Source organism: Malurus melanocephalus, unplaced genomic scaffold, assembly GCF_030028575.1.
Source record: "Malurus melanocephalus ecotype Western Australia unplaced genomic scaffold, MMel_1.1 scaffold_99, whole genome shotgun sequence".
Lineage (NCBI taxonomy): Eukaryota > Metazoa > Chordata > Aves > Passeriformes > Maluridae > Malurus > Malurus melanocephalus.
Window position 1 is genome coordinate 1,613,115 of NW_026623331.1, and position 14,171 is coordinate 1,627,285.

Here is a 14,171-nt window from a genome sequence, read left to right on the forward strand (position 1 = left end):
GAGTGAGTGAGTGAGTGAGTGAGTGAGTGAGTGAGTGAGTGAGTGAGTGAGTGAGTGAGTGAGTGAGTGAGTGAGGAGTGAGTGAGGAGTGAGTGAGGAGTAAGTGAATGGCTGCCTCAGGTCAACTTGTGTCCCCTCAGTCCTCTCCCACCCCTGGGGCTCTGCCTCTTTTCTACCATCATCCTGTAGAAAGGTCTGTGCTCTCCACTAGACTCAGGCTGGTTATTCAGAACACACTGGTGTAATTCCAGCATGGGGTTTCATCACATTAGAAGTTTTCTGAGTCAAACTGTATTCCCATGACTTTGAGTAGTTCCCTTAAAGCATCATATTAACAGTAAGGAGCCAGCTCGGGAGATTRGGAGATTTGTTCCAAACAGATTTCAACAGAGACATCCTCCCGAGAAAAGAGGACTCTRAGGTACAACTTTGAACATACATGACTAGAAACTAGTCAGAGGGAGTAAAGGACAGCACAATCTCCAGATTATTAATTAATTTCAGTGGTACACATCTCAGAGTAATGGTTTACTGGTGACCAGTACCTGGATGCTGTGGAAAAATCTGGTGGATTAAGAAGGGTATGCTGAATGAACTAATTTCTGTCCTATCCCCTCCCATTGCTAGAAGAGGGCAATATTGCATTTATTATTGGGTATTGTACAAATGTAGGCACTTGTGTCTTTTCTCACATACTTTATATCTAGCATTTTCTAAAATAGCTTTTTGCTGGAGATTTCCATGTAGGAGTTGTTGAATTAGGTTGCCCTTTCCACCCCAAAAGGAGCCACATGCAAAGTTTTTTTCAGTGTTTCTGACCCTATCTAATTACAGCATGGCTTATGTTTAAGACACTTCTTGTTAATCCTCTTGTCCTCAGGGGGACCTCTGGATCTTATGTCCTGTCGAGTGATTGCTGCAGGCACAAGAGAGATGGCCATGTTCATAGCTCAGGAAATACAAACCATTCCCTACCGACGGGACGACGAGAATTAAATACTTGTGTGCAGTTTSCCCTCCTGAACTATGTAACATTTGCAAGATGGGTGTCTTGAAAGGGTATGTGATTTCAGCAGGATGATTTCTGTGGAGATTTTCTGTGTCAAATATTTTTTATAAATTTATTACAGTGTGGGAAGGCATAGGGAGATTTTTAAACCTCTGAGAATTGTGTTTCCTTTTTAATATGTATCTCTTTCAGCAGTATCTTTTTTATAAGATAGAGTATTTTACTTGTAGCAAACTAGTCTCAAAATTAAATTGTAATTTCATATCTGTGGGGCTGATATTTTGTCTTTTGTAACATACAGCTAAAAAAACAGAACTTTATTTTTACAGATGCAGATCTCAGGTAAATGAGCTTTAGGACTGTAGTGAAGGAGGAGTAGTTGAGATGTGTGCCTATAACACCCYTGTTCCATGGTACTTAAGAATGCAATAAAAATTACTTTGTTGTTTCCTAACGAGGTCGTAGCTCTGTATCCATATGTGTACACACACATGTATGTGTATGTGTACACCTACACGTGTGTATGCATATGTGCACACACATCCCCAGGTGTGCATGTGTATGTRACTGGATGTTTACAGCAATTCAGAGAATGCATAGACAGAAGAAAGCTAATATTGGAAGCTGTTTTCAGGTAATGATGTAGGTTACTTAGMTGATTCCAGTCAGGGCTACCCAAAGGGCAAATGGCAGAGCTGACCATRGAAAATGTTTCATTGTTTCACAAACTGCCCAGCTGGTTTTGTTCCCCTTGGTCCCTCTGCATGGACGTAAATCATACTGTCCTGTAGGCTGCTGTGAGATACTCAAACCCACAACCACTTACTACCATAGAGTAATTATAGTTAAAACCAGGAATATTGAACTCAAACTGAGTTATTCACAGTATTAACGATGACACACAGCAGTAGGAGGCCAGCAGAATAGAGCACAGTGTCAAAGAGCTGTTGATTTTAGAGAATTGATGATTCTAGATTTTAGGACAGAACAGCAGGATTTGGCTCCTTACAGGCAAGTTGTTAAAAATATGCACATAAGATATGCTTGCAAAAAGTTGTAAATCACATGCCCTTCTTGCACAATGTTGCAATCACATTTTTTGATCAGAAAAACCTGTAAAATCAGTTACATAGATTTCCTAAATACACAGTTGTTCTCTATCCCTGTATCTAGCCAGTAATTTCTACATAGGTTGTGTTTTAGATGATCAGCACAGGAAAAATACAAGTGTGTAGAGAAAAGCAGTTTATACGAAGTCACTTCTATTTTTTCTTCAAAAATTTAATTAAAAAGTATCTCTTTTTTGCAAGAGTGTAAATTAAATACAGGAATGAGCCAAAAGAGTTGGTTAAAACTTTACCTTTTTTTGTACACTGCATGTGTAGACTTTGTAAACATGTTCAGATATTTGCTTAGAAGATACAAACTAAAAAAATATTTTTWAAAAATAATCTTGTGTGTGTTTCTTGCAATGAAAAATGTTTTTCACTGAATATAACATGAAGTTCTGTGTGATTTCTTGTTTTTTTTTTAAATGAGAAATACAAAATATTGACTGTGTGAGGAATATCTAAATCCAACTAAGCATTTAAAAGCTGATGGTTCTTACCAGAAAATCAACACTTTCCATCACAGTGATCAATGCTTTGTCACTGCTCCCTTTTACCCCCTCCATCTCTTTGTACCCCTGTTTGGAAAAGGAGATTGTAAGCCCTCTGGGGCAGGGACTAAAGTGCTTTGGCTCTGGGTTTTCACATTGCTAATAGGATGAGATTCTGGTCCACAACTAGGCACTGAGGTGCTATAATAATACAAATAATAAATGCTAATAGGCTCACTTGTCTCTTGTTCACTCTCCCCCCAGTTYCCGAGCACAGAGGAGATGGGAGTGACAGATGCAGGGCTTGGTGGCATCGCTCTGATTCCAGGGTGCTTAGCCCTGGCAGCCGTGGGAGCAGCTGTGGCTTTAGGGCTTGTGCCGTGGCTGTAAGCTCTGTAAGGAAGCTTAAGCTGGCAAAGAATCAAGTGTGGTGGAAGCTCAGCCCCACTTCATCCGCYCCCCCTCCTCACCCCGTCCCCTCCACGCTGCTCGGGGAGCAGAGTGTGTGTGAGAAGCGGCTTCATGGCTCCAGGGAGCTTTCCCGGCAGCTCAGCTCCCGCGTACAAAGAGGCTCTGACCCAGTTCGGGCTGCTGTGCCCCGGCGTCCGGAGCTCAGCAAAGCAGGGAAATCTCTGCATCCCCTTCAGTGGCACACACTGGCGATTTGCAAAGCTGGGAGCCAAGCAGGGCAGCAAGGGAGAATTGTGGAAACCCGTTCCCAAGTTCTCATTTGTGCCCAGGATGCAGTTTGGGTTTTCATTTGGGCTGTAGTCCAACTATGTTAAACTGGCCGTGTGTGTGGGGAGCAGCAGTCCTGTCTCCCCCACCTCCTYTGCTGCCTGCCTGCCAGGACAAACATTTCTGAACCCTTCCAGGGGACCAGATGAGTGATCTGCCTGCAAAGTACCCCAGCAAACAACAGAGGGAATATTTTTGAGGCACACCATTTTCCCAAGCCAAKTCAGTCCCTGGCCACCATGACTGGCTGACTTCAGGCACCAAAGGGGATAGGCAGGGGGCAAGCAGGACGACTCTCTTCCCACATGGTGCCACAGTACCTCAGTTCAGAGTTTGCATCAAGATGCAGCCTTAAAACTATTTGACTGCAGTAACTGAGTGAAATAAACTGTACTGGAGTTTGTCCTYCCTTATTTCTTGGTAGCCAAATTAAACTTTGCTCAGCATGTGCCCAGCAGCTCTCCGTGTGAGTGCCAGCATTCATAGTGCAGCACATCAGCCAAAAACTTAAATCCCCCAAATYGCTTAAACATGTGGACTCTTTTTCCCTGCCAGCTGTTGTAAAATRCTTCCACTGTTTTCCACTTCATACATTGTGGAGTACATAATACATCCACTGCATAAGTTATGGAGTACATAATATATCCACTGCATACATTGTGGAGTGCATAATGTATCTGAGACAGATGAAGATTTTCTCCCTGGACACCRGCACAAAGATGCCAGTGCTCTGAAAAGCGAGTGCTTTCTCTGTAAGCAAATAGTGCTCAGCTTCCCAGAGCTATCCCAGTTCACAACTGCATCCSTCACTGGCAGAAGACAAACTCCAGTCTGCTGGTCTGGTCTTGAATGGTGCTTTCTGGTAGAATAAAGCATGGAAATAGCTGCACACTCCATGAAAATGGTCAGTGGCCGATTCATTTGCAGTGGGTCTTGCTGAGCTTGTCAGATTTTGCACAACAAGTCTCAGCATGTTTCAGATGTGCCAAAGGACAGATATTTTCCCCTTGATTGTACTAGTTAATCACTCAGTGTTGAAGAAAATACACGTGGATTGGAGCACTTACCTAGGGGCCCAAAGGCAGCATTCTCCATCTTCATCTAGAATTTGGTTCCTGTTGGCCGTGGCTTCAATTAAAGGAATAAAAATATSACTTACCAGGACCATTCTGTTATCTCTCAGCAAGGTTGGATCTGTTCAATGTCTGCACGGGAGATGTGCAAGGGGATCTCTGAATAATGAAATAAGACTTAAGCCACTATATCAAATTAACACAGACCACACCTTTTTTTCTGGTAACTTGCTAGAGCTGCCAAGACTGTTTAAATTCTTTTTTTTTTCTTTATGCTGGTAGGAAAGCTGCGTACAAAAAYGTGCTTTTCTTCAGTACTGTATGGTCAAGACTGAAAATGTAGAGAAGTCAAAATTATTGTTCCTTCAACAGTTTCCATTTTACAGCATGTCAAAGTTAAGTCTTTCATTAAACATCTCCCCAACACTAAGGAGTGCAATAAATCCTTCTCCAACGGCGGAAGGAGTAATTTCCATTTTCTTTTGATCCATCTACCAGGCATGACAATAGCACTATAGGATGCTGCATTTAATATGCATGCTGTGTTCAAGTAGCAGAAGAACTAATTYTATTCCAAAGAGAAATAACTGTTGACACTAACGCTGGATTTTGGTGGGGTTTGCTCCTGAAGTTTTTATTTTAAAATGTGTTCCARTGGTGGGTTTATAATTCTGTCCTTTTCATCCCTTTATGTTTCTACAGTGAATTTTAGAGTAAAATGGACATAAGTGTGACTTTTCTCATCACAGAATGTAAAGKTCTGTGTTTCACAACATGAAGAAGCTGAACTCTGTATCTCAGCATACTGAATGTTACTATTTCAATGATGACAAAAACAAATCATGTGCAGTRTCCCTTGTGTACAGCTGTGGAGTCTCTGCACATCAACAAGGGTACCCCAGTGCAGCCTGGTAACAAGGCAGCAGAGAGGCCCATTTCATACAGATGSTGTGGGCACTGGCCAATGACCAGAAGGCTCTTTAATTGCAGTCKCTTTTATGCAATTACTGAAATCCATTAAATTATGCCAAATGCTTTAGTCCACACCCTAATACACAACATTTATACATTTGTGATCCTCTGCACCCTTTTATGCATGCTGCTGCTTCATGCTCCCTTAATATCACAACTTACTGCACTACGCTTCTCCAGTTAGCTACTGACTTTTAGTTTTACTAAAAGCTGATTTTTTTAGTGGATGCTCAGGGGTTTTTATGATATAGCCATTAAAATTATTGTTTTCCAGCTCTCTGACACAATCAGATTCAAAATTGAAGTCTGAAGTGCCAACACTTACCAGGCTGAATTGGATAAATTAGTGGAGTTGCACCTCTTTTTTTGCAGGAGAAATAAAATAGCCAAAATCTTCTCATGCAGGCAAATTTTTTTTTTATCTGATCACAGGGAGAAAAAGCCTCCTCTGGCTCAGCAATGCCTAGTTTGCAACATGGAACATTAACCAGCTYCAAGCAGGAGTGTTTTCCTCCTCCAAGCACTTACTCTCAAAATCARTGCTAGTGGATATGTGACAATTCAATGTGGAAAAAATACTATTAATATACTTCATACAGTCTTATATTTCAATATTAATTTAATGTTGGAACAATAATAATTTATATTGACATATATAGATAGATATTATAGATACAATAGCCTGGAAGAAGTTTTTGTTTGCAAATTATTAATTACAAATATTATCTTAAGATTTCTGAGTCTTTGTATCTCCAGCYACCTCTCACAATCAAAGTGTTAAYCAGTGGAAAGAAAAACATCTTTTTCAGAGATGTTTTCTAAGATAAAAAAGCTTGCAGACACATTCTTTGCACACAAAGATTATGTTAGGCATTAAAGAGGTCAGTAGGGAAGGGATAAACTTTATCACATTAAGCTGGAAACCTCTTAAAGTGTGAAAAGTCTGTGTCCTTTAGCTGAGCTTTTCTTTTAGCCAAAAATACTCAACGGTGGTGTTTGAATTTGAAGCTATTTGAGAAATCAAAACTGCAAATGAAGTGCACTGTTGCTATATGAGGGGTGCAGCAGGACCTGGTAATACTGTGACATTAGTGGTCACTTACAGCACCATGAATTGGGTATATTCATGATGGAAATACTGGTTTATTCTATTATAAAATGAATTCAAGCATTATTAGCCAGGCTGCCAGACAACAAAGAAATAAAATCAGAATTCCATCACTTTTGTTTGTGCATTGCAATAAGCACCTCTTTGTTCTCCTGAGAAACACATATTCTGTCTTRACAAGCGTTGTTTAATGTGGGTCATGTTGAGCAGGACAACCAGATGATGCCAGCGAGCCCAGTTTAAAGAAAATGCACCCCAAAACCTCTGCTGAGACAAGGGGCCACAATTTCAGTGATGCTGTGAAGCTCAGGGCACAGCCTGATTGTAATTCAGCAAAATCATCAATTGGCTTTGTGCTGAAATAGCAGCCAGGAGTTTTCCGTGATACAAACGTGCATCCATCAGGTGGCACATGCAGTCAGGATTTCTGGAGGCACTGAGTGATTTTAAGGTGTTACTTCAGGTGGTCAGCATGCCTCAGCATCACACTTARCATTTGAGACAACAAATATTTTAAGGCCTCTTTTACTGTAAAATGCAGTCATTATTATACATGCATGTAGAAACTTAGAAATGTAATGCTGGTCTCGCCTTGCACCTGGTGTTTATTATTTGTAAAAGGGACAAGACCCACATTATTAACAGAATACAATTATTTTACATTCACTTTTCACACAGAAGAAAATGTACAAGGGCTCACAAGTTTTTAGGACACCACTTCCAAAGTTTAGGAGAAAACCACTTAGAATTCAGTGCAGATTTTTTTTCAGATGCACTGTGTCCCTCCAATATTYAATCTACACAAAACAGCAGTGGGAGGAAGAATTAGTCTTTTAAGATGCAATCTGACTTCAAAAGAGATTAAGGCTACTTAATTACACCAGCATATYCCCCACTGATTTGCTAAGACTGTAGTAAATCCGAACCTGACTGTACGTCTGGAAACAGACAACAAATCATAAAAGTCATTATAAGTCATATAGACCTTCTAATAATTCATACAAAATTTTCTTTTCTAAGACATTCTTCTGCAATTATTACATTGGAAGCTAGGAATAATTATTTTTAGATGTTTTATACAGGCAAGGGAAAGATGGATTTTACACCTGATAACCCACTCTGAATCAAGAAACCAAAGGCCTTTTTAATTCCTCATGTAAGCATGAGTTCAAAGAATGCTCTCCACCCACTGATAYTAGTTGAATTTAAGCTCATCCCATCATACAGAGATTTTGGCATGAAAGCATAATTAAAAAATCTAAAAATATCTATGCTGCATTCTTGYCTATCTTTTGTAACATTACTCGTTGTCCTTTGGAAACTAGCATTTTGTACTGTACCATATACATGTTAAAGAGTTTCTCATTATTTTTTAATGAATCCCAAAAATCGATGATCACAGAAATCATTAGACCAGTGTGTATATTAGAAACAATCTCAAGTGTTGTGAAGCTTTCATTTTTAGGAAGAAATAGACATTATGAATATTATTACAGTAATAGTACAAAAAGTATTTAAATTCTGTGTTGTTCTATGTGTAAATATCTTCCACTGGACACACCTCTTAGTCTAAGCAAGTTTTGTGAACACATGAGCTTAAATCAAGCTATTTCTGGTCTGAGTCCTCCAGTTCTTGCAGGACCTGAGAAGGAGTAAATACACACAGGAGGCAGTATAGTCAAACTTCATACCTTAAAAGAAGACTCGGAGAACATAAACACAAAATGGCTCATACTAGCCATAGAAAAGTAGAATTTCATTAAAACCTACAAATTGTGCATAGTTCCTGCCTTCTTCCCACTGACACAAGCGCAAAACTCAGAGTTTTATTACGGTTATGCCTCCTTTGGATCCCATTTACTCCTGCAAATCAGTTTATCTCGATAGCCAGGCACACAAATTCACTGTCAGAACTCAGAGTACACTCCCAAAAGTTTCGCAGGTCACATCCAAGACAAGCTGATAGGATCTGTTTTGAAGAAAGGTCTGGAAAAAGCTACAATGAGGCTTCTCCCCAAGGGAGCAGCTTTAAAGTTGAAGCTCTCCCTCTGGAACCAGACACATTCACAGGCTTGGTACCTGATGGAGGGCACTTACAAGTGGAGTGGGAACTGGCTGATGTCAATGGGATGCCATCTTTGATGGTCTTTGAAGCATTGTTGTGATCTGGGGACATTCCTAAACAGAGGGAAGAAGGCAAATGTCACTGCTGTCCTCAAGGAGGGCAAGAAGGGTCCTGGTAACAGCAGGCCAGCCAAGCTGATTTCAGTCCCWGGGAAGATGATAGAGTAAATACAGCTGGAAACCATTTCAAAACACTTTAAGGACCAGAAGGTGGCTGAGAATAGTCAGCATGGATTTAYGAAAGGGAAATCACACTTAACTGACCCAACAGCCTTCTGTGATGTGATCTGTGCCTGGGATTGCCCCAACCCACATGGAGGACCTTGCACAGAAATAATTCCTGGTCAAGCAGAATGTCACAGAACAGGACTGGTGAGACTGAAAGGTCAGAACTGAATTTCAAAAAATAATGTAATTTCTTTCTCATTACAAAATCAAACAATTTTCAGCATAAGTTCTGTAAGTGCATTTAATCCACCTATATCCCAGGCTATGGAAATGGCCAGGGCTATTGAACTGTGCCKAACATATTATTCCTTTTTTTGCCCCTTCCTTACACACTGGAATTTCTTCACAGCYCATTCATCCAGTGCAAGCCAGTTTTCTTCCTCAAAACCTAACTCAAATTCACCATTCTTATGAAGGCTCTTAAATACACTTTCACAAAAGATGCTCTCCCCTGTTTATGACAGACAATGCTCCCCACCATGAAAACAAGGAGGCAACTGGAATACTCTTGTTTAAAGCACGTCATACTGTTTATCTAAATAAATTGCCATTTCAAATATATCTTTTTATATATTCATTAACCATCTTCAGACACCATCTGATCTGCAAACCCACCAGAGAGCCACCATGACAATCCTCAGTGTGATGTTATGAGGCAACAGACTGAATGAAATGGAAATATTTCTTCTTACTGCAATAAAACAGATAAGATCCTACATTCCAGTGCTTCCACTAACACCATGGTCACTCAGTGACATCATACCTTGAAAACAGGAACTTTTAACAGAAAACCAAAATCCAAACCCTCAAACAGAAATAAAATGCTTGATGCCATACCTGCAAACCTTCATAGCTAGCAAAGCTGATGTGGCTTTTGTTAAAAAGACCAGACATTTCCTCTAGGAGCAGAGTGCTAGCATTGGCACAGTTTCCTTCAAGCGAGAGTTCTTCACTTATTATCCTTCTTCTGACTAGTATCCTTCCTACTTAAAAATTATAGGCCTTTATTATCTTCCCTACTGGCTTAGGAAGAATAAAACAGATTGTTTCAAACAGTTTCAGTTCTGTGCATCCATCAAGAACAAGAGCTCACTCAACACAGAGCCACCTGCTGACAGCCAAGTATATTCACACATTGAATTCAAACTGTTTMTGAGAAAATAACAGTTCTTAGCAAYTTTTTTTCCTCTCTTTATCCGTATCAAAGGGTTTTGAGGGACAGAAGTTAAAAAGCAAGTCTCTAAAAACAAACGTAACTATGCAGAATCCCTGTTGAATTTTTAAACATTTGTAAATCTGCACAGATTTGAGAGAGATGTTTACTTCTGCTTGGAGCTGCATGAAGAAATGGGGGGGTGCATACACAAACAAGACTGCTCGGTCTCTGTTCATTTCATTCTCGGGGCTGTAGGGAAGCAGTCTGCCAAAACCTGATGCAATTATTGATCCAGCAACGTTTGATCCCTTTCTGTTCCGATYATCCTGAAATGTCTCTGGTGGCTGCACCAGGCTTTCTTGCCATCCTTGCAGCTCAGGAATTGTGGATTTGCCCAGACTGGAGTCCTGCCCGTACACAAAAATCCTTTCCTGGAGACTGAYTCAGGCAGCCCGGCTTGCCAACAGAGGGCAGCCCTAGGTTGGGATAGGTTTGTGTTCCCAAACACCCGGATCCGCGCRTCTCTGATGCCTCCTGCCACTGTAAGAAGAAAAATGGATATCTGACACTGACAGGGAAAGCCAGCATCACAGAAAGGCATGTGCCATGCAGAAAAGCCAATTASATCTGAATATAGTTAATATGTGACAACAGGGAAAAGTGCTTCAGTTATATTTGTGGAAATAACATGAAATACAGCCAATCTCTATAAGGTGTCCCAGGGACAGCAACAAGTTTTAGATGAAAATGTCAAATTGCCTTCATAAGGGTGTCTCAAAGGAGAAGCATCTGGCAGATCTCAGCAGGGAGGGCCAAAATCTTCACAACGCACTGCAGCCAAGAATCCACTGTAAGAATCCACTCTGAGAAGATCCAAGCTCCCAGGTGTGTAGTCAGCCCAAACACAGCTTGCTCCAAGGATCTCTTCCAGGGGATGCAGCTTGGGAGGCAAACAGAGCACATAATCCAGCCATATCCCTCCTCTCCACCCTTTGCCTAAAATTTAACCTTAACTGGCACAAAACTCTCAGAGTTGACACAGGCTGACCTTTTRCCTTGGATGTGTTTATGGCAGTATSTGGTGCATACAAAACCATAACTTCATCTCTCCCCCAGTAGTTTCCAAGGGTTTCTACATCAGCATTACTTTCTTTTTTATTTATAAGCAAAGAAAAAACAAACAAACAAAAAAAACCCCAAAACACTCAAAAATTATGATTAGGCCAAAGTTTAGCTGAGAAAACTGTTGAGACAGAGGACTTGGCTGAGTGCCCATCCAAATCAATAGGAGTCTTTCCATTTACTTAATGGGCTTTGACTGAGCTCTGAGTGAAGGGGGGCTGGGAAGGGGATCTGTGCTGATTACCCWCTAACAAAGAAGTGTTTGAAATAACCTGCTGCCATCTGTCTTTGTTTTGCTAACCCATTGAGCTGGGCCTRAGCAGAAAACCCATCAGCTGAACAGAGAATTAATTATTGAAAGAASGATCCCTTTGCATTCCTCACCTTCCACAGTGACTATGTGGGAGATTTCCCTGTGTGATCACAGCAAACCACCACACCATTGAGAGTGATGGTTGTCACATACATGTGTGCTCATGGAAGTTAGAAAAATAAGTCGATTTCTTCAGTCTCAAGAGCTCTTGTAGGATTTCTGCTGTATCTGTGAGGTGACAAGGATTTTGGAACTGACGTGGCCAGGGGCAGGAAGCTGCAGTGGTGGAAATAAGRGGTGAAGAGYGAGACTGTTCAGATCTGGGAGCTAYGGACCTCACAGCACAAACCCATTCTCCTCCCGCAGCCTGTCCCACCTTAAAGGCAATGCTGGGGTRCACCAAACCAGCCCAAAGGCCATAAACTCCTGCTCCTTAGGGATTATAAAAGATTGCTACACACACATGGAAATAGTCACAGTGGAGAAAGACAAAGACTTTGAGGGCTGACTGGRTATTTTGCAGGGATGGGTACAGGGGCAGGCCAGCTCCAGTCAGAGAGCATTTAGCTCCCAAGTCAGGCTTAGACTCCAAACCAGATCTGACAGACACTTGACTTCGGGAGCTCTTGCAGCTTACCAAGAGCATTTTTGTCCAGAGAGCAAAATACCTGAGAATAATTTAAAAGCAGTAAGTTATAGCAACACTTTTCCAAGTCTGTTTCAATGTATGATCCTTAAAAATTTCCTAGTGGGGCTGCTTTGGAAATTTCACAGGTACATAGATTACTGTGAATGTAGTTCCTGCTCTTGCATCCCTTAAAAAGGAATCCCTGTTCAAGCTCAGAGGTGAACCCATAATAGGCAGAAATACATGGATTCAAAAGCAGTGGGATCCTCAGGAAAGTCACCCATGAACYTGTCTGGCTATTACTGCCTCAGTCTTTGTTTTGGACAAAAGCCGAAGTACAATAACTGTTATTTTTAAACTTTGAAAGGATGCCATACAAGATGTAAAGGTGTTCCTTGTCTAAGGAGATTTTCTAAATCTAAATCTAGAATTTCTAAATCTGTTTTTTTCACTAATTAGTGCAGCTACCAAGGAAGCATGAGCTCACAGTTCAGTCTGGGGCTCACTAGCTCTGGAGTGTTTCTGAGAGTCTGAAGCTCCTCAAGCTTTGCCATAAAAATCGTAACATGGCTGTGCATCTATGGGACAATTCCACAGATAATAGCCTCTCATTTTGTGGTGAAAAGCCTCATAAAAGAAAATTTCAATGCTTGTAAAATAAAAATTCATATTGCTTCTTGAATATTTTTTCTTCCTGTGGGGAGTATCACTAAACAATAATAAATTGTAAAGATATTAAAAATGAACAAAAAGAAGTGTTTTAGGTTTATTTAGGCTTATACATCTTTGAAGTTGCAACTTTTGAAATGTAAAATAAAAYATTCAAAATTATCCTTGTATGATCAGGAAAAACAAATATTATTTTCCAGTTCAATATCTTCATTATCTCCTGGGCAATATTTCTGGTTTTCATTACTGCTGTCCCACTGATGCTCTCCATAGGTCAACTTTCAGCTGAATGCTGCTCACAGACACGTTCAATCCATTCACACATGCAGTATTGCAAAGGGGGTAAATGATGGCAAAGCCTGACACTGGGATTTTAATAGCCCATCTAGCTATAAAGCATCTAAATTTAGATTTGTGTGTCAAAGTTTTTCACACCACTGAGACACTCTTGACAGGGTAATATTTCCTATGTGTGCAGCATGTGCCCACCCATCAACACTGTCTTGATCCTATTGTTAAAATCATTGGAAACCAAAAAGAACAAAATAAAACAAAATACTCACCCATGAAATCTCAAAATAAAGAATGGTTTATTTCTGCACCGGATAATTCACTGCAGCGAATGGTCAGTCTTTAGTTCAAACAGAGCTGTCAACATCGGAATTTTTGCTGGCCATTTTGAGACAATTTCAGAAGATTTTAATCAGTATCAAAATCGGTTCCTATCTTCTTCTACATGGCCGTGCAGAGCAGAGAGATCACCTTTAGGAGGAGCCTCAACCCCTCCTATAGAGCTAACAAAACTCTCAGTGGCTCCTGCAAAGCTGTTAGATATTACAAAATGCRGTTTCATCAGCTAAGATGCTGAAAAAGAAGGAAAACAATAAAAAGCAACCTCATGCAATCTACTCCACAGTCTTTTCTCAAAATAGTCCACTGTATCTAACCCTCCTGTGGTGGATGCTTGTCTAATTTGCTCTTGAAAACTTTAACTGATGGTGCAGTAGTGGTTAACACAAATATTAAGAATGAACRACAAAATCTCTAACATAAACAGCCTGACAGAAATAAAATGGAACCAGAAGCAGTGGAGATAGAAATCTGCTGAAYAGTGAAAGCAGTTTAGAAACAAATGTTGCTGTTTTGAGGACACAGTAAAGAATAGTAAATTGGTTCTCTAGGGAAAGGAGAAGAAACAAATTTGTTTAGGGGTGATCACAAGCGTGGATCTAAGAAAAATCAGGATCAGGCTTAACTGAAAGCAGGAAAGGGCAGAAAGCTGAACAGAGGTTTAGGTCTTACAAATCTAAGCCAACTCTTCTAATCTGTTACCTTTGTTGCTCCCACTACTGTAAACACAACCGTTCACTTCTTGCACTCCCCTCTTGGATCAAGGCAGGTGAGGTAGAGATGCACTTTATTCTGCATTAG

At 40.5% G+C, this 14,171-nt stretch overlaps 1 protein-coding gene across 1 annotated transcript in view; it reads left to right on the forward strand.

Moving 5' to 3' along the window:
- Nucleotides 1-2,846, forward strand: part of IMPA2 (inositol monophosphatase 2) — a 21,772-nt gene extending 18,926 nt beyond the window's left edge. The window contains exon 8 of the mRNA XM_057368942.1: nucleotides 881-2,846. Coding sequence (XP_057224925.1) covers nucleotides 881-996 — 116 coding nt within the window. The 3' untranslated portion in view covers nucleotides 997-2,846. The remainder of the gene's footprint in view (nucleotides 1-880) is intronic.
- The last annotated feature ends 11,325 nt before the right edge of the window (nucleotides 2,847-14,171 follow it).